The sequence below is a fragment of the Tachysurus vachellii genome, chromosome 3 (assembly GCF_030014155.1).
Source record: "Tachysurus vachellii isolate PV-2020 chromosome 3, HZAU_Pvac_v1, whole genome shotgun sequence".
In the NCBI taxonomy this organism is placed as follows: Eukaryota; Metazoa; Chordata; class Actinopteri; order Siluriformes; family Bagridae; genus Tachysurus; species Tachysurus vachellii.
This window is the reverse complement of record NC_083462.1, coordinates 619,326-644,146: the sequence shown is the minus strand read 5'-3', so window position 1 is coordinate 644,146 and position 24,821 is coordinate 619,326. Positions and strand designations below refer to the sequence as shown.

Below are 24,821 nucleotides of genomic sequence, written 5' to 3'. Positions count from 1 at the left end.
TGTACATGGACACTTTATACACAACATACTGCACATGGACACTTTATACACACCATACTGCACATAGACACTTTATACACACCATACTGCACATGGACACTTATACACACCATACTGCACATGGACACTTTATACACACCATACTGCACATGGACACTTTATACACACCATACTGCACATGGACACTTTATACACACCATACTGCACATGGACACTTTATACACACCATACTGCACATGGACACTTTATACACACCATACTGCACATGGACACTTTATACACACCATACTGTACATGGACACTTTATACACACCATACTGCACATGGACACTTTATACACACCATACTGCACATGGACACTTTAGCAGCACAAACCAGTTACTGATGGATGGACTGGTGGAGATTGCTTGGTACTGCCCTTCTGGGAAGGAAACTGATCATTTCCCTGACTGTGTGGCGTTCTGTAATCTTCATGGTGAAGCTGGAGCTCATGTGACACAGCATGATATTTTAACAACGATGTCCTCTCTGAATGTTGTCTTTATACCTGATTTTGGTCAGAAAAATCACTACAAGGGATTAGTGAAACGGCTCTTTAGCTCCCCAAAGCCTCTGATTTGTGTTCTGACAGATGATGATTCTGCTGTAACAGAGCTGGTAAAGGGGAAGTTCAGTGTTGGAGTAAAGGACAGAAATCAGCATGATGTATGTGAAGAACTGAAAGGAACTATCAGACTTTGTCTATCAGAAACGTCAAACACCTTTAAACTAGAAGATCTGGCCAAAGCCACACAGGTCAGAGTTGATGAAGATCATGGACTATTCATACTGCAAAGTGACACTTTATACACACCATACTGCACATAGACACTTTATACACACCATACTGCACATGGACACTTTATACACACCATACTTTACATGGACACTTTATACACACCATACTGCACATGGACACTTTATACACACCATACTGCACATGGACACTTTATACACACCATACTGCACATGGACACTTCATACACACCACACTGCACATGGACACTTTATACACACCATACTGCACATGGACACTTTATACACACCATACTGCACATAGACACTTTATACACAACATACTGCACATGGACACTTTATACACAACATACTGCACATGGACACCTTATACACACCATACTGTACATGGACACTGTTGATGAAGATCATGGACTCTGCTGAAGAATAATGACCAGTCCTTACACAAAGAAACAAGTCTACCATGTCAGGGGAAACTGTGGCATGACTTTTTGTAAGAGCAACAAAGAACTACACCGACCTCATGGACACAACATAGACAAGTACACAAGTGAAAAAAACAAGGAAATGGATCAAATCCGGGAACAGCAGCAAAAACATGGTCTTAGCAAATTCATGAACTGCTTTATCCAAGGACTGAATTCTGAGGATGCTGATGAGAAACTGTACTTCCTGAAATGGGTTGAAGTCCTTCTGAACAATTTCACTGTAAAACGTCTCTCCACCTTACATCAGGAGTATGATGAAACCTGGTCAAAAATGTCGGAAGTAAAGAAATCTCATGATATAGCAGATCAACAGGAAATTAAAAAAAAAAGCTTGAGGAACTGTCAGAGCAGCTGAAGTCTGCTTCTTTTGGTTTAGAACATATACTCAGGGAGATGGGACAGATATATGAGTCATATCAGTCTGTAAAAATAAAAAAACAGAAATGAAGCACAAAGCAAGCGTTCCTCTATTTCCTGCCCTTGCAGCTGAACTCATGCTTTCAGGATATCCACTGGAGCTGATGGATGGAGATGCTTCTCATGTTCCTCTGATCTGGGTTTCAGCAGTTCTAGATGAACTTGTGAAGGTTCTGGGGGATCAGAGAGTGTTTGTGCTGTCAGTTTTGGGGATTCAGAGCTCTGGGAAATCCACCATGCTGAATGCCATGTTTGGACTCCAGTTTGCTGTCAGTGCTGGAAGGTGCACCAGAGGAGCCTTCATGCAGCTGGTCAGAGTGTCAGAGGAGATGAAGAAAGAGCTGAAGTTTGACTACATTCTAGTTGTAGATACTGAAGGACTTCGAGCACTTGAGCTCGCAGGAACATCCACTCGACATCATGACAATGAACTCGCAACATTCGTTGTTGGTCTTGGAAACCTGACCTTGATCAACATCTTTGGTGAGAACCCTGCTGAGATGCAGGACATCCTTCAGATTGTTGTTCAGGCCTTCCTGAGGATGAAGAAGGTCCAACTCAATCCCAGCTGTTTGTTTGTCCACCAGAATGTTCCAGATGTTACAGCCGGACAGAAAAACATGGAGGGACAGAGAAGATTACAAGATAATCTGGATAGAATGACCAAGCTGGCTGGTGAGGAGGAATCCTATGAAGCAGAACATTTTAGTGACGTCATAGCATTTGACATAAAAAAAGATGTGAGATACTTTGCACAGCTGTGGGAGGGAAGCCCACCCATGGCTCCTCAAAACCCATTATACACTGAACATGTGGAAGAGCTGAAGAAGACAATACTGTCCAGAGCCACAGAAAGTCCTACTGTAACACTGACACAGTTTAAATCACGGATTAAAGATCTCTGGCATGCACTTCTATGTGAAAACTTTGTGTTCAGTTTCAGAAACACACTGGAGATCGCAGAATACAGAAAACTGGAGGAGAAATATGGGACATGGACCTGGGATCTCAGGAAATCTATACTAGATATACAAGACAAACTACACACCAGCATCAACAACAAACAACAGAGCAAAGTTGAGAGAAAGGAAATTATAGATGAAATGAGAGAAACATTTAATAATGTGACAGAATCAGTGCAACGTTATTTTGAGGAAAATGAAGACAGGAGAGACCTTATTCAGCAATGGAGAGGAAAGTTTATGATAAAGATTCAAAATCTGCATGATGATCTTGTGACACAAACAGTGAGAGAGCTGCGTGAGATCATTAACCAAAAGCAAACCTGCAAAAACCTGGAAGATCAGAAATCTCAGTATGAGGCAGAACTTTTTAAAAAGAGCAAAGAGCTGGCTTTGGATCTGAAAAGGGATGAAAAGCAGCTGGATGAAAAGCAGTTAAAAGAACATTTTGATTTATTGTGGAAAAACTGGGTCTCTGAACTGACTGCAAACCTGACTAGAACACAAATGAACATAGCAGAGGACATAACACAAATATTGTGTGAACTCTATGAATTAAAACTTCTGTCTGAGAGGAAATCTGAAAAGTATGAGAACATAAGCACGCGAGGTGATTATAAGAACTATATAACACATAAAAAAAAGTGGAAAGTTACAGGTTGGCTTTTACAGTTACCACCTGAGAGCCAAGACTCTATAAGGCAACTGATCCTTAAAGTCATTGAGCAAACTAAAGACCTGATTAAATCAAAACCAGTTGCAAAGACAGGCTACAAACCAGCCTACATTCAAGAGATCGTTCGACTGGTAAAAGAAGCTGTGGCTGAATATCAGTCTCCAGATTATGAGTTGAACAAAAAGTTCTCACTGGATCTCTCTCTGAATGTGTGTGACATTGCGAAAGCAGAGTTTGAAAAGCAACAGAAGAAATTTGAAGAGAGTTTTGATCCATTAATCTATCTTGAGAAAATGAAGCCAGAATACTACAGAGTTTTTCAGAAATCCTGTGAAGGCTCCACATCTACAGCAGTGTTTGGAGGATTAATCTGCAGACAGCTTGGAGACTCTATCCTACAGAGTGTGTACAACAGTGCTGCCAAATTTCTGGCTGATGAAATGAAGGCAAACTGTCCAGAATTTAATGGAAACAGGACAAACCTGGAGAAACACATTCTCAGATCACTTGCAGAAGAGCAGAACTTTAAAAGATTTATGAGCTACATCTTGACACCTAAGGAACATTTTAAGAGCTTTATTAAAGATGTTGTAAAAGTTTTCATGACTAAAGAAAACCCCAAAGTTCTTGCTCACATTAAAGGAATTCTTCAACACAAACAGAAGTGTGTAATCACTGCAGCAGAAACTGCAACTCAGGAAGTGACAGAGAGCAAAGGAGATGCAAATATCTGGCTGGAAAAATTCTCCAGTGGTCTGAAAGTTGATGTTGAATACAATACGGAGCATCTGAGTGGAAGTAACTGTAAAGACATCAGTGATTTTCAGCTGCTTACAGATGTAGTGAGAAAAGAAATCTCCCTCATTACTGAAGAGCTGAACAGGAAGTTTAACAGCATGTCTGATCTTAAAATGGAGAAGTTCAGGAAGAGTCCAGATAAGATTCTGACTGAATACTTCTGTAAATGCTGCTGGGCTCAGTGTCCATTCTGTAAAGCCATCTGTACCAACACAATAGAGGGACATGATGGAGATCACAGTGTCCCCTTCCACAGGGTACATGGTATCAATGGGTGGCATTACAGAGGAACAACAAATCTCTCCACTGATTTCTGCACAACAAATGTACAAAGTGATAGAGGTTTCTACCCAAGTCATAATAATGAAGTGTGTATTCCTTACAAATCATACAGAGACGCAGGAGGAGACTATGTGACCTGGAGCATAAACCCAGACCTGTCTGAGCTGCCATACTGGAGGTGGTTTGTGTGTACATTCCAGAAGGATTTGGAAAACCATTATAAAAAAAACATTCCAGGGAAGTGGAGAAATCCCTGAAGGATGGAAAGAGTGCACAAAGGAAGATGTTCTTAAGTGTTTGGATAAATACATGTAATTAAACCTTTCATTTCAAAAAGGAATTCATTTCAAAATGGAAGAACAAATTGGCCGCTACTGACTGAGTGCTCCAAAAGGTCTCAGCCTGCTGCATTAAAAACTGGACTTCTTGAGTAGCTGCTATAAAATTCATCTGACTTAAAGTTAAACCTAAAAGTTTGTTCTATCAACAATTGAAAGAATTTCTATCAAACATTGTCACAATGGAGAATAATTTTCCATGAAAACAAACATATAATTATTACTAATATCTATAAACCACCATCTGCTTCATCTGATTCAATTAAGTCAATTATTAATACAATTAATTCTCTCAGAAAAAATAGTGAAATGGTGGTTCTTGGTGATTTTAACTGCAATTGGCTTCACCGTTCCTCCTCGAGTGTCAGAAATATGATTGCAGGTGCCAATTTTACTCAGTTAATAAAAGAACCAACCAGAACTGGTTGCCGTTCCTCATCTTTGCTGGACTGGATACTAGTTACACATCCAGATAGAATAAGTACATTGGGCATATTGTCTGACAGCTTTAGTGACCACTCAGTTGTTTTCTGTGTGTGGAAAATTAAAATACCCAAACTACCACCCAAATATATTAAAGTCAGACAATGCAAAAATATAAATACTGAACAATTTATAAATGACCTGGCTAATATTAATTGGAATAGATTTTACTTAATTCCTTCTGTTGAGAATGCATGGGATTTCTTCTATTCTGAAGTTAACAATGTAATTAATCAACATGCTCCATTTAAAACGATTCGTGTGAAAGGTCGACATCTCCCATGGATTAGTCCTGATTTAATAAGCCTTTTTAAAAAACATGATAAAGCGTGGGAAAAATGTAAACAATCTAGAGACCCTACTGATCGGGAAGTATATCGACAACTTAGGAACCACTGCAAAACACAAACTCGGAATGCAAGATCTACTGTAACTACTATAAGGATGCCTTTAGTCAAAATTGAAATAATCCTAAACAGTTCTGGAAACATCTAGATCACCTCCTTAATAAATCAAATAATGACTCTATTAATAGCGTTATTGTTAATGATAATGTTATTTCTGATCCTCTTATGATCGCTCAAGCATTCAATGCATATTTTTCTCAAATTAGTAGTTCACTATACTCTGATTATTTAGTTTCTTCTAGTTCATCAAATCAAACTGATGGATCCTTTTCATTTGACTTGGTAGATCACTACTTGCTCTTGGACAAGCTTAACCCAAGCTCTTTGGTCTGTCAGCTCACTCAATCTCACGTTTACAGTACATACAAAACTCAGCTGCCAGAATGTTAACCAATCTTAATCCCAATCTTTCCGATCTTCTCTCATCCTATGTACCTTCACGATCACTTCTTTGTATTCCTAAATACCGTTTATCCTCTGTGGTGGCAGATCCTTTTCTGTCACTGCTCCAACACTATGGAACTCCCTACCCATTGCACTCAGAACCATCACCACTTTGTCTGAATTTAAATCAAGGCTTAAGACCTTTTCAACCTTCACTACCAGTAAATGAATATGTATTAGGAGTCCTTAATTTTTCTGTAATGTGGTGTATGTATCGTGTACTATGTAGAGTCTTATCTCTTGTACTGTATGTTTTTGTGTATAGTCCTGTCTTCTGTTATTATCTCATGCAGCTGCATGTTATCCTTCGTCCTGGGCAAATGTCTGACGAATATGTATATGTATTTTACACTATATTTCATCTGTCTTGAAATACTGTACCTTGTAAAGCGTCCTTGAGCTTGGGAAAGGCGCTATATAAATTAAACATATTATTATTATTATTATTATTATTATTAGTAGTAGTAGTAATAGTAGTAGTAGTAGTAGTATTAAATCCATATGTTTTAATAGAAATGCTCTCTTATGGTTTAATGTTTATCTCCATAACAGACGTCAGTTTGTTCAATTCAAAGATGCACAGTCTGATGAATGTATTATGGAAAAAAGGTGTGCCACATGGTTCTATCCTTGGCCCCCTCCCTTTTTCTATTTTTGTTTTGTTCCTAATCTCCCGCAAGTGTGCAATAATTGTCAAGTACATCTATATGCAGATGATACTGTTGTCTATTTTTCAAGCTCCAACTCATTTCTTCTTCAGAACAAATTACAGACAGATCTTAAATCAGTTCAAAATTGGCTTAAAAGTAACCTCTTAAAACTCAATATGAAAAAATCATTAAGTATGCTCTTTGGTAAGTATTCTCTTAAATCTGCTGAACTTAACCAGTATTTTGATAATGGTACTCCAGTGACAAAAGAGACCTCTGCTAAATATCTGGGAATTTGGCTTGATCCAGAATTAAATTTCAAACCACACATTGATTATTGTATTGAATGTACTGTATCTGTTGTATGTTTTTGGTCCCCCTTGAAAACGAGATGCTGCATCTCAAGGGGATTTCCATGAATAAATTCTAAGAAACCTGAACTGATTCTGTGTCACCTAGAAAGAACAAAACTCAGTAATGAACCAGCTGCTGAAGATACAGTGAGAATTTAACCAACTTTCTCTGGTATGCCACATTACACTGTAATGATCAGATCTGTTACTAAGCAGCTCATTAACAATGACTTATATAACAGTTTTATTAGTTCACGTTTATTCTTACATGTAATTAATCAAAGATTTATTTTACTTGACAGTTATTGAGGTGAAAGTTATGTTATTAATGTTTTAGACTAATGATTTTTTACAATTATAATTAGTAGCATCAAATGATTCTATTTCAGTAGAAACAGCTTTTAATTAGAAATGATATTACATAAATAAAAAACTTTGATTAGTTTTGCTGTTAATCTAATTCAGAAATGTTTTCTATATAACAACTGAAATGTAAACATACTCTTCAATTAAATATCTAAATATTAAAATCAAGCAGATTTTGATTAATGCTATGTGATTAACCCTTAAAATGTTTTGGTGTTTTTTTAGTGTCCAGATTAAACATCACAAATGTTCTCACTGTTCTCATATCTACTAAAATCAAACATCACATCCACCAGACAATAACTAATAAACTCTGTAATAAATCTACTGAGAACTTTCCAGAATATATTTCTGTTTGTGTACAGTGTAGAAGTACTGTAAATGTAGAGGTTTTTCAGGTGTGTGTTACAGATGTGGGTTACAGGAGTGTTACAGGTGTGTGTGTGTTACAGGTGTGTGCGTGTTACAGGTGTGTGTGTTACGTGTGTGTGTTACAGGTGTGTGTTATGTGTGTTGTAGGTGTTACTAGTTTAGAAAACACAGTTCATCACAACATTACAAAAAGAGAGAAGATTTTTAATTACATTATCCCTAAAATAATTGTTTAATGTTGTCATTAAACATCAGATCAGACTATTACGTCCTCCATATTTATATAATTCATGAAGACAGATTTATTGCTGTCATGTATTTTATTTTTCTAAATAAAATCTAGAAGTATTCTGTCATGTGAGAAGATTATTAACCCTTAGTCCTGTAGAGATTCCCTCTACTTCACATCATAACATTCTCCCTTTTTGTGATCAATCTCTGTAACGAAGACTCGTAAGGTGGATGATCCATTTGCAGCTTTTAATAAAGACAAACTAGTAGTCATACAGGCAAGGTCAGCGGCTCCCAACGTGAGAGGGCGTGTGCGATGCCGGGGCCGTTTTCGGGGAGCCGGGGAGCCGGCTTGTCAGAATATCACTGGTGGAATTCGGGTTGTGAGAGAGGGGTCCAGGATGTCCCCCGCCTTCACCCATGAGCGTTGCTCCGGACCGTAGCCCTCCCAGTCAACTAGGTACTCCAGGTGACCTCCTTGGCGTCTGGAGTCCAGCAGGTCATGGACTTGGTACGTCTCTTCGCTGTCGATCAGCAGTGGAGGCGGGTCCTGCAGGTTAGTGGGACGTTCTGGGTCTTCTCTAGGCCCAAAAGCAGCGAGACATGAAAGGTCGACGAGATGTGGTAGGTTGGGGCAGTGCGAGGCGGTAAGAGTCCGGGTTGATCTGCCTGATGATCCAAAACGGCCCCACATACCTGGGGCTCAGTTTGCGACAGGGTAGGCGGAGGCGGATGTCGCGGGTCGAGAGCCAGACCCACTGACCGGGTTGATATTCCGGGTGTGCCCTGCTGTGTCTGTCGGCCTGGCCCTTCTGTCTCTGTGCCCGCTGTAATTGGCGATGCGCCACGCTCCGTTTCCTCACTCCGGAGGAACCAGTCGTCGACGGCCGTTAGGTCGGTGGGCGTGCCGGACCATGGGAAGAGGGAAGGCTGGAAGCCCAGGACGCACTGAAAGGGAGTCAGGCCGGCGATAACTGTAACACATCACTGTAATACACTGTACTGTCACCAGCTCACACACATCACTGTAATACACTGTACTGTCACCAGCTCACACACATCACTGTAATACACTGTACTGTCACCAGCTCACACACTACTGTAATACACTGTACTGTCACCAGCTCACACACATCACTGTAATACACTGTACTGTCACCAGCTCACACACATCACTGTAATACACTGTACTGTCACCAGCTCACACACATCACTGTAATACACTGTACTGTCACCAGCTCACACATCACTGTAATACACTGTACTGTCACCAGCTCACACACATCACTGTAATACACTGTACTGTCACCAGCTCTCACACGTCACTGTAATACACTGTACTGTCACCAGCTCACACATCACTGTAATACACTGTACTGTCACCAGCTCACACACATCACTGTAATACACTGTACTGTCACCAGCTCACACACATCACTGTAATACACTGTACTGTCACCAGCTCACACATCACTGTAATACACTGTACTGTCACCAGCTCACACACATCACTGTAATACACTGTACTGTCACCAGCTCACACACATCACTGTAATACACTGTACTGTCACCAGCTCACACATCACTGTAATACACTGTACTGTCACCAGCTCACACGACGTCACTGTAATACACTGTACTGTCCAGCTCACAACCACTGTATACACTGTACTGTCACAGCTCACACATCACTGTAATACACTGTACTGTCACCAGCTCACACACATCACTGTAATACACTGTACTGTCACCAGCTCACACACATCACTGTAATACACTGTACTGTCACCAGCTCACACATCACTGTAATACACTGTACTGTCACCAGCTCACATCACTGTAATACACTGTACTGTCACCAGCTCACACATCACTGTAATACACTGTACTGTCACCAGCTCACACACATCACTGTAATACACTGTACTGTCACCAGCTCACACATCACTGTAATACACTGTACTGTCACCAGCTCACACACATCACTGTAATACACTGTACTGTAACCAGCTCACACATTGTAATACACTGTACTGTCACCAGCTCACACATCACTGTAATACACTGTACTGTCACCAGCTCACACATCACTGTAATACACTGTACTGTCACCAGGTCACACACATCACTGTAATACACTGTACTGTCACCAGCTCACACATCACTGTAATACACTGTACTGTCACCAGCTCACACATCACTGTAATACACTGTACTGTCACCAGGTCACACACATCACTGTAATACACTGTACTGTCACCAGCTCACACATCACTGTAATACACTGTACTGTCACCAGGTCACACACATCACTGTAATACACTGTACTGTCACCAGCTCACACACATCACTGTAATACACTGTACTGTCACCAGCTCACACATCACTGTAATACACTGTAGTATAACTATCAGGACATCAGTGGTGTATGATCTGAATTTGGTGACAGTACAGTGTATTACAGTGAAGTTATTGATTTTTTATTATTATGAAAAATCATAAAAATCTGTCTCTTAGGTGTTTGCATAGAGACTTGTGTATTTTGTCCAACGCGGATTAAAGCTGATTTTGAGGAGAATTGTGTTGTAGCTGCGTCTCTACATTACTACGATAGAAAAGAGGTGTTATTTGTGTAGTAACAGTGTTTAGGTCAGGAGTTATTGACTCAGGAAACTCCAATCTGTGAATATGTGACCAACTTTACTTAAGTATTAATCTCAACCTGGCCATTTGTTAGTTTGTGGCAGTTTGAAAAGGGATAAAATATATGATGAACAAACTCATGGTTCTGAGTTAGTTACCTAGCAAGTCAGTTATTTTCAGTAAATTAATTCATAAGTGCCCTGTGATGAGTTGGCACTCCATCCAGGGTGTATCCTGCCTTGATGCCCAATGACGCCTGAGATAGGCACAGGCTCCCTGTGACCCGAGTAGTCCGGATAAGCGGTAGAAGATGAATGAATGAATGAATGAATAATTCATAAGCTTCTTGGTCCCCATTGCTTTTGCTCTTGTAATGAGTCTGTCTGTGTTTTGCCCTGTTTCTGTCTGCTGTCTGCCTTGCTGTTAATTGTTTGCTCCGCCCACTCATTTGTTACCATGGACACTAATTGCACTCTATCTCCCCCCCAGGTGTATCATCTTAGTCTCTGATTGTCTCTGCATTGTGATTGGTTCCTGTTTGTTACATCTACTCTGTTTGTTCACGTCCCTGGTGTTGGTCATTGTTGGTGTGTTCATGTCTATGTTCCTGTTTCTTGTTTTGATCAGTGTTCTGCCCTGTTTTGCCTGCTTGACTGTTTCTTGTGTTGGTTTATTAAAAGTGTGAACTGCATTTGGATCCTCACTCGCCTTTGCCTCATCGTGACAGCTCTATACTTCTCACCAAAATGAAGAGATAGAACAACATGATGTCGTTCTTCCAAAGAAAAGATAAGGTAGACAGTGAGACAGAGCCAGATGGCTTAGGTAATAGTAATACCAACAAAATAGTTTAGTATATAATTGTAGTAATAACAAAAAAGACATGACAGAGTAAAAATGAGGGTGGTTAAATAAATATATAAATACATTCTCATCAGCAAATAATGGAAAACTGAAGAATACTAAGATAGACAGATGAAGTAATACGTGCACTTAAAACTTAATTCTCAATATTTATGTAAATGAAAAGGCTATACATACAGTGCTGTGTACTGCGCGTCATACACCGTTCAGTCTGTGCAGCGCTGTATACCAGTGTCCTTGTCGTCGTCACCCGAAACCCACGTCCATCTCACCCTCTTTTCCAAAGTCTGGAAAAAAGCAGTTTACATTAACAGCTTCGAGATAAAATTCAACTATCGGTCTTTGTCAGACACGTGGGTTTGTTGTGTGTGACCGAAGCACCATTTGGAAGGTATCGTAAGTTAACTGACTACACAATAGAAAAGAAGTCGGATATGTGCCTCCAGCTTCGTACTTAAACTCGTAAACTATCGTGTTTATTGTATGTACATGTGAATAATTAAAAAAAAAACTATAAATTTGCTGAAACCTATAAACACTTCACCAAACTGTAAAGTTCTGTACATGTGTTTTTTTCTGAAGCTTGCTATGTTCCAAGGTGAACAGACTACAAAGTGTTATTTGCTATACTTACTTAAATGTTAGTACTGACATCAAGGAGATTTATCTGCACATCATTATCATGTGATTTGATGATTTTAAACAGTTTGACATCAGTTAAAAAATGCTGAAGAATATTACTATTTTAAGTGCAATGCATTTTCAAATTCATTTTCAAGTTCAAGTGAAGAAGTCCTTCTTAAACACTATCGGCTGCATCACCCAAGCATTTCCAGCTGACCTTGTATTCATGTGTATTCAGGTGCTTTAAAATCCCACCAATCTAAATCCCACCAAAACCGTCACAGAGTCAGTCAAGAACTTGCAACAATGAGTTGTGAACTGTGTGAATTCTGAGAGATTTGCAGTGTGAAACGTTCCTTCATTCACCTTGGAAATCATCTTAAACGCAGAGAAACGATTAATTGTCCCTTTAAAGGATGTGGATTTAAAACAAACATTCGGCTAACGTTCAGCTCTCATAGAAGCAGAAATCACAGAAAGCAGACACAAAGACTTTCGAGCTGCAATACAGACGGTCTTAGAGAGTACTGATAATGAAGTGCCATCTAGAATACAGTCTGATGAAGATGTAAGTCAGTCAAGATGTTTGTGTAATGAGTCTGTCTGTGTTTCTGTCCTGTTTCTGTCTGCTGTCTTTTCCTGTGGTTAATTGTTTGCTCCGCCCACTCTTTGGTTTCCATGGACATTAATTGTACTCCTTCTCTCCTTCAGGTGTCTTGTCTTTGTCTCTAATTAGTTCTGCTCTGTGATTGGTTCTTGTCTGTTATTTATACTCTGTGTGTTCACTTCCCTTTTGTTGGTCGTTATTGCTTTGTGCTTGTATGTTTGTTGTGGATGTTCCGGTCTCCTGTCTGCTCTGGATTCTGCTCTGTTTTGCCTGCCTGTTTGTTTGCTTGTTTGTATTACCTGTTTCTTGTTTTGGTTTAAGTAAAATCTAAAACTGCATTTGGATCCTCACTCGCCTTTGTCCAACCTCGTGTCAGAACGACCAACCACATGGATCCAGCAGAGATTTTGTTCCGGTTATGTCAGGGGGATTCCCCACTGGAGGAATATGTAGAGGTGTTCTTGGACTTGTCCAATCAGGTGGATTTTGGGGAGAGGGCCCTCAAGGACCTGTTCCGGCATGGTTTGAAGGACGGGCTGCGCTACCTAGTGCCATTGGGCCGAGAGGTGGGGCCTTTCACGGACCTGGCCAACGTAGCGTTGCTCCTGGGCGGGTCCTCCCTAACCGTGCACAGGACAGAGTCGGACACCGGCCCTAAATATTTTTTGGGGGGGGGGCAGTAGGCATCGGGGTCCGTGGGCTGCGGAGCCAGGCCAGCCACGGACGCCCGAGGCCCCTACGGTACCTCGGCCCGACCCAGGCCTGTGTACGCCGGTGACCGAACCCGTCCACATGGGTGCCAGACCGGAAAGCTCGGGCGAGGCCCGGGGAACCGGCTGATCGCCAAGCTGGCGGACACCCCGATGGTGCCGGTTCGGGCGGCCGGCATCCCTACGGCACCGGCTGGAGCACCGAAGGCACCTGAAGCACATGAACCTGCTGAAGCGCCCGAACCTGCTGAAGTGCCCGAACCTGCTGAAGTGCCCGAACCTGCTGAAGTGCCCGAACCTGCTGAAGTGCCCGAACCTGCTGAAGTGCCCGGACCTGCTGAAGCACATGAACCTGTCGAGGCGCCCGAACCTGCTGAAGCGCCCGAACCTGCTGAAGCGCCCGAACCTGCTGAAGCGCCCGAACCTGCTGAAGCACATGAACCTGCTGAAGAACATGAACCTGTTGAGGCGCCCGAGCCTGCCGAAACGCCTGAGCCTGCCCAAGCGCCCGAACCTGCTGAAGCGCCCGAACCTGCTGAAGCGCCCGAACCTGCTGAGGCGCCCGAACCTGCTGAGGCGCCCGAACCTGCTGAGGCGCCCGAACCTGCTGAAGCGCCCGAACCTGCTGAAGCACATGAACCTGCTGAAGCACATGAACCTGCTGAAGAACATGAACCTGTTGAGGCGCCCGAACCTGCCGAAACGCCCGAACCTGCCGAAGCGTTCAACAGATGTCAAACTGTTCTTAAAGTGTTTTATAATTGTAATTTTGAAGAACAGCTTGCATACCAGGTCTAGTTAGTTGTTGCAGTTAACATGTCTGTTTCTCATAAACAGTTTAAAATTGGCATTTTAAAAGGATAGTTCACCCAAAAATGAAAATTCTCTGACATTTTGTCAGTCATGTTGTTACAAACCCACATAAATGTCTTTGTTCTGAGGAACAAGAAGATACTTTGAGGACTGTTTGTAACCAAACTGTTCATGAGCCCCATTCACTTCCATAGTAGGAAAAAAGAATACTATAGAAGTGAATGGGGCTCATGATCTGTTTGGTTACAAACATTCCTCAAAATATCTCCTTTCATGTTCATCAGAACAAAGACGTTATACAGGTTTGTAACAACATGGGAGTAAGAAAATGATGACAGAAGTTTCATTTTTGGGTTTTATTAATTTCAGCTATTCCTTTAAATAAAATTGTACAAGTGTTTTAAATGTTTGTTTAAAGGTTTTTTCTAATTGAAATAAATAAGTAAATGTTTTATGACTTGTCTTTATTTTGCCAATTAAACATTTGTCATCCACAAAACATAAAGCAAATTAACTGAACAACAGCAATTGCTGTGACATAAATATCTTTATTAGGAAAATAAGAAAATCAGAATTGCGGAAACAAGCAAGTGTTAATTGGCTGAACACAGTACCATTGATACGAGTAATTATTTAAAATACATTGAGACAACTCAAAATTCTTAATGCATCAGGTTGACTCACTTTTCTATGTTTTCACAACAATTTTTTTTTACAGTGTAGTTTTCTACAACTGTGAAGTAATTGGAAGCTTATGAAGCTACGATTTAACACATAAAATTAGTATTCTTACCTCTCTGATGTGTCTTTGCTTCAATATTCTTTGATGTCTTCCCATACGTTTTTCCTTTTCCCTTCATTTTCTTCTTCTTTCTGTTCCCATCTGATGAGGATGTCTTAGAGGAAGATTCAAACATAGTATCAGAGGCTGACTTATCTGAGCTATCATTAGAGGGATCTGAAGACAAGGGTGTCACCTGGATGGAACTTGTGCCCCCTCTGTTAAGAGCTGTTACAAGTACATACATAAGACCTGCAGCTAGCAGCACTTTTCTTCTGTCAGTTAGCTTTGCTGTGGTGACCATAAACACACCTAGTACTCAATGGGTTTAGAAGGTTTTGTTAACTTTACTGTAGTTTAACAAATTGTCATCCCACCCGCCCCTGTGTATTACACAAAAAGAGTCAGAAATAACGCAACAAAAGTCCCCTGTTGACAGCTAGACTTCTCCTTCCCTGAGAATGCATTTAGCAAGCAGATAGCTAACTAGCCATTATCCATAACGTGTGTCAGTAAAACAAGTAACACTCACCACTAGTGACACTGGACTTTTCATTCAATGTGTCCATCTTCACATCCTTATTGGCTCTGGTCCACACGCCCTTTGGGTTTTAGTCAGAGGTCTCCATGTCCTAAACACACTGCTGTATCATTCCTTTCTTCCATTGATTATGTAAGATAGCAGGAGTGTGGCATCTCCTACCAATCAGATCACAAACTAGCTGGATGTCAATAATAACTACCATCTAAAGCAAACGTTTTATTAAAGTAAAAATGAGCAAAACTCAGTTAAAGAAGCTGATTAAATGTGTTCAGAAAATGAAACTGCAAAAAAATAATAAATGCAGCAAATGCCATCGGGACACAAATGAAGACCCTGAAACAGTGGAGATCAATACGCTTGGTAAGAAAAGTATAATAAATGAAGTAAAAGTGCAATACTGGCTAAAAGTAATAATGTTGGTAGACATTACAGCATAATTATACCATTGCATGAAGCCTCTTTCTAAAATACTGTATATTTATTTATTTATTTATTTATTTTTAATAGGATTTGTTGACAAGCAGCACATGAGGGAAGGGCAAAAGTAATTATGTGTATCACACACTCCCTGCACTAGGGTACAAAATCACACTGTAATTACAGCAGGTGGTACAGTATGGAGATCCCCACACTGGTGCTCATACACAGTATATTGAGAGATCCTACAAGGAACAAATCTGAAGGCTTAGGGAGAAGTTATAGAGTGGAATAAATGGCTGGCAAAGAAACACCATGATGGTGCATTTGGCAGACTGATTCATGACATTTTAAGAAAGTAAAAATAGTGAATTTTAATCACTATAATCACTGTATGACCACCAGATGGCAGTGTTATTATGGCAAAGATAAACTATTGTTTTATTCATTCATTCATTCATTTTCTACCGCTTATCCGAACTACCTCGGGTCACGGGGAGCCTGTGCCTATCTCAGGCGTCATCGGGCATCAAGGCAGGATACACCCTGGACGGAGTGCCAACCCATCGCAGGGCACACACACACACACACACTCTCATTCACTCACGCAATCACACACTACGGACAATTTTCCAGAGATGCCAATCAACCTACCATGCATGTCTTTGGACCGGGGGAGGAAACCGGAGTACCCGGAGGAAACCCCCGAGGCACGGGGAGAACATGCAAACTCCACACACACAAGGTGGAGGTGGGAATCGAACCCCCAACCCTGGAGGTGTGAGGCGAACGTGCTAACAACTAAGCCACCGTGACCCCACTATTGTTTTATATTTTAGTTTATTTTGTATTGATAGTGTTATAAATGTAGATGTTATATATTGTTGGATCATTTGTTGACTAGATTTGTTTTGTTTTCAGTCTTCAGTTTGAAATGTAGATTTTGTAAACAAAGATCATATTTGTAATTTTTGCATTTTATCGTGACTGCAATGAATTATTTAATTCTTTAAATTTGAGTTTTCTTCATTTGGTTACTTTTGTTGATTTTATTTCCATGATCTTTGATTTTGTTCATTTGTTAATCTTTAAGAGTTTTTTATATGAGATACGAGAGATTTATTTTTGCCTTTTTTCAGAAATATAAAGTTGTACAGTTTAATATATAAACAATAATATAAAGTGATTATTAATAAATTATGTAAATGTAATTATTAAGCACATTATAAACTGGTTGCTAATGTAGGAGCAATGCTCTGTAAATGATTAACTTGTATAAAATATATAAATGTCTTGCCACAGTTTCCTTGTATGATCACAATGATGTAAAATACACTTTGGTTGTGAATCACAAGGTGAACTACACACAGTAGCCCCGCCTCTCACAGGACTGTAGCCAATCACAGTGTAGGATTGCGTGGCGTTACAATCCGTGGCCACTTAGATTTCAGAGGCGGGGTTTATTTAAACGTAACCACGCCTCCACACTGTCCTCTGTTCAGTGTTCAGCTGAAAGCGAAAGTAAACCAGTCCGACATTTTGTTGTGAATCTGTTCAACATTTCAGACGTGAAATGGCGTTAATGTGCTGAAACTTGCTGCTGTTTCTGTAACTGAAGTTGGGAGATTTATATCGCGGTAAGTGTTTATTTATTTATCTAAATGACTATTATATATTTGACAGAAGTTTTAAATGAGAAATATCCGAACAGGTTCAGAAGCTGATCTCAGACCTGCTGCAGTCCAACACCGTTTCTACTGCTACTGTAAGTCCATTTACACCTGAGCTGAGCTTTATTTACATTATTAAAGATTATATGTCTGAAATCATGGCTGAACAGAGCTTTAATCCTGTAGAGAAAACATCACTTACTGTTCTAATAATGTCATGTTTGGGTATAAAGACCTAGAAAAGGATTCAGTTATAAACATCAGGACAGGATTTCAGTCAACATTATGATTATTTTGTTCGAGTACCTCTCATGTAAATATATGCATCATAAGTGTATTAGTCATGTTATTTTCTGATGTAAAAAACTAGCCATAGCATGTCATCACACACAATATCACACTGATTAAATCATGTTCTTCATGTAAGACTTCACATTCATTTTAGAAGCTGAATTAGAATTAATTTTCACCCCCATGAGAACCTTGTTGTTCGTTTCCACAGACTGCAGTCATGTCTGACCCCAGTGACGTTCGGATCACCTTAATAGGAAAAACTGGTGTTGGAAAAAGTTCTGTGGGAAACACCATCCTCGGCGAGAACAGATTCCCTCGAGGTTTTGGCTCTTCATCAGTTACCAGACGATGTCAGATAGAGAGTGGTGTGATTGGACACAGGAGAGTGACCGTTGTTGACACTCCAGATTTTTTCCATTCTACACATGAAGAAAATCTTGTCAGTGAGATAGACCCTAGTGTGACATTACCTTCTCCAGGAGTTCATGTATTTCTCTATGTGTTAAAACCCACCACATTTACACAGCAGGAGGCAGAAACAGTGTCACAGTTTAAACAGACCTATGGAGAGGAAGTGTTTAGATACACAATAGTCCTGTTCACACATGGAGATCAGATTCAACATGAAGACATGAGTATGTTAATCCCACAGAATGAGCTCTTGATGAATTTAGTGACTCTCTGTAGTGGGAGATTTACTGTGTTAAACAATGACGCTCCAACAGACAGAGAACAGGTTAATTATCTACTGGGTATTATAGACAGAATGGTGTCTGATCAGGAGAACAGCTTCTACACGCTGGAGATGCTGCAGGAGGCATCAAGGAGAGCTGAAGAACAGGCAAGAGCAGTGAAATCTACAGTTAAACGTTGGTTTGTTAATCAGCTGAAATATTTGTGTGTAATTGCAGTTTTCTCTCTATCTATGGGATTTGTGTTCAGCAGAGGTTCTGCAGACAGATGGATGTTTGTACATGGCTGTGGTTTGGGAGGGTCAGCAGCAGCTTTGGGACTGATTACAGGAAAGCTCTGGGGTCTGATATGGAGAAGTCAGTTAAAGATGTCTTGCTCATCACCTCAAGAGCGTCCTAAAGTTTTCCACCAGTGCTTGAAAAAAGCCATTGGTGTCGTCTGTGCTGGTTTATTTGGGTCGTTTGTAGGCTTCGCTGGTTCAGACCAGACACCAGTGATACTGTTAGCAGCGCTAGCTGGAGCTGTTGGAGCTTATACTGCAATGCACAGGGGACAGTAAACATTATACTGAATATGAATCTACACTAGCAGTATAAAGGTGAGACGTGTTGTGACTGTGAGATCTGTGAGGTTCAGTCACTAATCACTATAAAACATCTACAGAAATCTACTGAACACATTCACATCATCTGTATAGAATTGTTTTACACACACAAAAGCACTCTGTATCCCTCTCCCTGATTATATTAGTGATACCTAACTGTGGTGATGTACTTGTTTTATGTCAGTAATATGATGTGTTTGATGCAGTCGTCACTCTTCTGTTTGTTATTTTGTCATCTCATCACCTCATGGACGAGCTGGTGAGCTGGTGTGAACATTCATAAAGTTCAATATCAATAAATTTAGCTGTTATTTTTATCTCATCTTTTTTGCATGTGTGTTTTTCCTCAGTTTTATTTAGTTATCTACTGGAATCTTAATCATTTCACTCTGATCAAGATAGACACAAACCACTGTAGAATACAGAACACACCCTGGCTTGAGGCAGGAAGTCTCTCTCTCCTGTGTGTGTGTGTGTGTGTGTGTGTGTGTGTGTGTGTGGGGAGAGAGATATATATGATGGTATCACTGCTGCTATCACTTCAGATAGAACAGAAACTGATCTCTTGGACGATCCACAACATTAAATCTAATTTAAACTGTAACTGTAAACTTTCCCATTATACCTGAAGGTGGCGTGTGTGAGCCTAAGTGAACAGATCTGATATAAACAATAACATTCCAAATAAATATAGACATGAAGAGGAACAAGTGTGTGTCAGTCTGCAGCAGATACAGTGTATACACACACACACACACACACACAAACACACTGTTATAGAAAGATTAAAATAAAATATGGTTCTAAAACTAAAGCAGTTATAATAGTCATCTTTGTGAAGTTCCTCCTTATTTCTATAACACACACAAATAATGATATATTTTAGGAAATTCACTGTGGTTATAGAAATCTGTATATAATTATAATAAATTATAATAAATAAATGACAGTATTACTACTGACAGTAATGTTTTATTAGTGCACACATCATTAGTACACATCATGTTGAGAGACTTGACACATTTATTAAGATACAGATTTAAAATGATTCTATTCTGTACACTGGCCGTAAACCTGCCACTGCACAGCTGAGGAAAAGAAACACAATATAGATTCTACTCACACATAAACACCTATTATTATTATTTTTCTCACTGATTATATAAAGACTATATATATGAACTCTACAGTGTTCACTAACACATTTTATTACAGTACACATGATTATACATTTTACAGGTTATAGGTGATTTAGACAGGATTTGTAAAATTCAGTATAACAATCTAAATGAAATCTGATTTAATATGAGAGAATAATTCAGACAGAGTAACCAGGTCTGGTGTTCATTCTAATCACAAGTCTTATTTCAGATCATCTACTTTTTATTTTAGAATTATTTAGACAAATAATAGCCTATAGCACCACCACCAACACAACCAATAGCAGCACCAACCCGAGCACCAACCCAACCACCACCCCAACCACCAACACAAGCACCAACACAAGCACCAACACCCATGGCAAGAATTACAATAATCCATTTCCAGTAATTTGTCGTAGAACTGTCTGCTTCCTCAAACATCTGATTGGAGTAACAGGTTCCTCCGTTCCTCTCCACCATCCTGTCTATCTTCTGCAGTAGCTCACTGACCTGCTCTCTGTTTGTCAGCTCTTTATTATTAAACACATGATATCCACCTCCACACTGCTGGACAAGGTCACTTAAAGCCTTATTCTTTTTAATGAATGTCTCGACATTTACCCTCTTTAACTGGTCTCCATGGGTGAAGAGAACCATTGCATATTTCCTCACTTCATCTCCAAATAACGCTTCAATTTGCTGAATAATGTGTTTTTCCTGTTCTGTGAACCTTATATTCAGTGGCAGAACAATGAGGAAAGCGTGAGGTCCTGGACTGGACAAAGACATACTCTTCCGTATCTCACAAGTTGTTACTACAGGATCAACATCTGTGTCAAAGAAACCTGGAGTATCGACCACACACACCTTCCTGTCCTCAACAAGGCCATGTTGAGCTTCACTCTTTCTGGTGATAGAGTTCAAACTGAGTTCAGATCTGAATTTCTCCTCTCCCAGGATGGTGTTTCCTGTAGAGCTCTTCCCCCATCCAGTTTTCCCTAACAGCACAATCCTCAGGTCAGAACTGCTGTTGGTGTTCTGTGGTCTTGTTCTCTTCCGATGTGGTGCTGATTGAGGAAAATAAAATGTTTAGAAATCATCTTAGAATCTCAAAAGTGTAAAATATTACATCACTTAAAATAGTCAGTAAGACATGAATGACCTGTTTACATGAATAATAGATTACTTATGATTAATAACTCACCAGATTTAATATATTTCTTGACAATTTTGTTCAGAAGGTCTTTAGCTTGGTCACTTTTTGTTTTTTTACAGGACATCTTGTTGTTGAAGACGTGGTGTCTGTAACTGTATCTCTTCATCAGCTCCATCAGAGATTCTGTATTAATGATGAAGTTCTCTATGGTCTGTTCCTCTTCCTCTAGTTCATCTCCTCCAGTGAAGAGGATCCAGGTCTTTTCCAGACGCTGTGGTCCTAACAGAAGCTCGGTTTTCTGCACAGCTTTCAGATCTTCCTCAGTAAATCTATCTGCCCTGATGACCAGTAGATATGTACAGATGTCTGATTCTGACTCACATGAGCTGAAGGCCTTCTGACATTCCTGTATGACCTGATCATCACTCAGCTCAGTGTTACAGAACCCTGGAGTGTCGTAAACAGTCACTGGGAGACCAGAAACTGTACCATGTTCCATCTGAACATGTTTAGTGACAGAGGTTTGACTTTTCTTTGAGGTGAAAGCTGTTTGTCCTAATATGGTGTTTCCTGATGCATTTCTGATGCGTTTCTTTTATTTCATTATTATTGGCTAAAATCATGCTGTCTACTTTCTCCAAGAACTCCACAACCTGTGTGCGGTCCTGGACGTCTTTATTGTTAAAGACATGATATCTCTGTCCACATCGTCTAATCAGGTCTTTGAGGGGCTCGTTAGCGCTTCTGAGGTACTCTTTAATCATGCAGCTCAGGTCATCACCATGTGTAAAGAGGATCATGGTGTGTTTATCTGCTTCTTCTCCAAAAAGTGCTCTGATCTTCTCCACTGAGAGACGTTCCTCCTCGGTGAAGGGGCCGAGTGAGATCACCAGGATGATGGCGTGTGGTCCTGGAGCCATCATGTTAATGCACTTACTGATCTCCTGTTTCAGCGCTTTCTCAGAAAGTTCAGTATCAAACAGTCCAGGAGTGTCCACCAGCACCAGCTCCCTCCCAGCTACATCTCCAGTCTCCTTCCAGCACACTTTAGTTATGGATGATCCACTCTTTGCGGCTATGAAGACTTTCCTGCCCAGGATGGTGTTTCCTGAAGAACTTTTACCAGCTCCAGTTTTCCCCACCAGCACCATCCTCAGTGTGGACACTGGAGATAAAGAGAAGAATTCATCCTTTAAACTGTGACAGTAATCTGATCCAGAGATTTCATTTGATTCAATATTTTATTTTTGTTATTTTGTTTTCTCTGAACAATTGCCATGTAAAAGTCAGTTTTTAAATTGTAATTATTTTATTGAAAAAATAAGAGTTCTATTATTTTATATACCTTTATCAGCCCTGTGGAAAAAGTAATTGCCCCTAAACACAATAACTGCTTGTACCACATTTCACCTGTATTTATCTAAGGTCAACATCTCTTCTTTGGATCGTGGTTTTGTGATAACTCTCATGTTCTTGAGCTTCAGATCACCAGCTGATAACAGACATTCTTCAGGATTTTCTTCTAGAGAGCAGAATTTATTGTTCTACAGATTATAGTCCCCCAGGCCCTGACCTGTCACACCATCCTCAGACCATTATACACTGTAAACCCAGATTTTGTGTCAATGAAACATGGTCATTACTTATTCTTTGTCATTTTTTTAAAAAAATGTTGTCACTACTAATTCAAATTAGTTGTTTGCACTATTCAGATGAAATATTGTTAAGCAGAGACAACTTGGTATGTTACATTTCTGTAAGGGAGGGGCAGGGCAGGGAAGGGGAGAGGCGGGGCCTGAAACAGGACGTGACAATGCGCTGTCTGGTCCTCGGCGTGCAAACGGTGGATTTTTGAAAGCACTTTGAAACGGTGAGTGTAAATAGTCTAATATATAGAAATCTTTCTGACAATAAATGATTACCCTAAAACCGAACTGTTAGTTAAATGTTTATAAGTTAACTTAGTGTAAATGTGACGATCGATGCTAGTTTTCTTTCCTCATTTTCTGTCCGTTCACAGTAACATGAGCTATTTCTGTCAGGTCACATTTAATAACGTTAGCCAGGGTTATATGTTCCCAGTTACAACGTTTGTATTTCGCTGACATAAGTTTTTTTTTTCCTTGATTCATATAAGCATGTATGCATGTACACGTGCTTGTCGCTAATGCTAGCTAATGTCTCTGGTGTCTCTTGAATAACCGTTCAAAACGTGTTTCTTAAAGTTTCTTTTGAAACTTTTATTATATTTTGTTTGTTTGTAGTATCAACTTGTTAAAAAAATGTAGTCATTAGCAGATGTTCATTAATGTTTTACATTGAAAGTGATTTGCTAATCTAAACGTTTTCTTATGCTCTGTTTTCACAGGTTCTTTTGAAGATGCAGTGGAAGTTTTGTGAATTTATATGTGACAAACGATGTTACCTATTAAAACATTATAGTTAATTACCATCAGGGCTAAGCTAGCTTCAGAAGCCATGCCTGTTTTTTGTTCTCAACATGCACAGAGTGAATCTTTGAACAGATTCTTGTTCCGATTGTCCAGTCAGTGCAGTAAGTGCTCTTAACATTTACCAGTGTTCGGCGCTTATAGTGTACTGTACTGTATGTTAAAACTGCATGTTGTTGCTCTATTGATATCATAACCTCAAAACCTGTCACCAGTGTGTGCAGGAGTGCGTGCATGTGCTCTTTTCCCTTTATTTTATCCAGTTTAATGCTTTATTGTTGAATTATGTATTTATCTCTAAACACTGTATTGTTAACATTGTGAACTTGAGTATATTGCAGTCTTACCTGTTTTTTGTCAACAATAAAAAAATGAAATGGTGTTATTGTTTAATTTCTTATTAAATTAATATATAAAATCTCATTTAAGTAGTATAATTTAAATTATAAGACATTAATAGTTATTTTATAAAACATATGCTCAAAAACATTAGTAATGTGAACTAATGAATTTCAGTAAAGACTATGGTCAAAGTTTGCGACATCGTGTGCCCAGATAAAAGGCAAGAATCAATGTGATCAATGTGCACAGTAAATCAGAGTGTAGCAAACTGAGTTTGAATATATGTTTTCTTTATGCACTTTTTCTACTCCAAGGCATGAACTGTTAATAGTCGAAAAGTTGGATTTTCATCAAATGAAATGATTATTTTTGGTTGTTTTGTTGTTGGTTTTAAAAAAGATCCAC

At 39.7% G+C, this 24,821-nt stretch overlaps 3 protein-coding genes and 1 pseudogene across 3 annotated transcripts in view; 3 read left to right on the top strand and 1 right to left on the bottom strand.

The window, feature by feature from the left end:
• LOC132842106 (interferon-induced very large GTPase 1-like) overlaps window positions 1–649 on the top strand; it is a 17,773-nt pseudogene extending 17,124 nt beyond the window's left edge.
• Window positions 650–1,721: 1,072 nt separating this feature from the next.
• Window positions 1,722–4,706, top strand: LOC132842474 (interferon-induced very large GTPase 1-like). The gene has a single exon (XM_060865197.1). The coding sequence runs from the start codon at window positions 1,727–1,729 to the stop codon at window positions 4,673–4,675; it is 2,949 nt and encodes a 982-aa protein (XP_060721180.1). The 5' UTR covers window positions 1,722–1,726; the 3' UTR covers window positions 4,676–4,706.
• A 12,867-nt stretch (window positions 4,707–17,573) lies between these two features.
• LOC132842494 (GTPase IMAP family member 9-like) lies at window positions 17,574–19,648 on the top strand. The gene is made up of 3 exons (XM_060865223.1): window positions 17,574–17,702; window positions 17,777–17,830; window positions 18,238–19,648. Exon 3 carries the CDS (start codon window positions 18,247–18,249, stop codon window positions 19,279–19,281), a length of 1,035 nt encoding a protein of 344 aa, XP_060721206.1. The 5' UTR covers window positions 17,574–17,702; window positions 17,777–17,830; window positions 18,238–18,246; the 3' UTR covers window positions 19,282–19,648.
• A 630-nt stretch (window positions 19,649–20,278) lies between these two features.
• LOC132842105 (GTPase IMAP family member 8) overlaps window positions 20,279–24,821 on the bottom strand; it is a 611,624-nt gene continuing 607,081 nt past the window's right edge. The window contains exons 3-5 of the mRNA XM_060864777.1: window positions 22,239–22,789; window positions 21,673–22,123; window positions 20,279–21,535 (exon numbers count right to left, since the gene is read on the bottom strand). Coding sequence (XP_060720760.1) covers window positions 20,721–21,535; window positions 21,673–22,123; window positions 22,239–22,789 — 1,817 coding nt within the window. The 3' untranslated portion in view covers window positions 20,279–20,720. The remainder of the gene's footprint in view (window positions 21,536–21,672; window positions 22,124–22,238; window positions 22,790–24,821) is intronic.

What these genes read in the sequence shown, in the direction of transcription:
- LOC132842474 (XM_060865197.1), top strand. Translation starts at nt 1,727, where the DNA reads ATGAAGCACAAAGCAAGCGTTCCTCTATTTCCTGCCCTTGCAGCTGAA.
- LOC132842494 (XM_060865223.1), top strand. Translation starts at nt 18,247, where the DNA reads ATGTCTGACCCCAGTGACGTTCGGATCACCTTAATAGGAAAAACTGGT.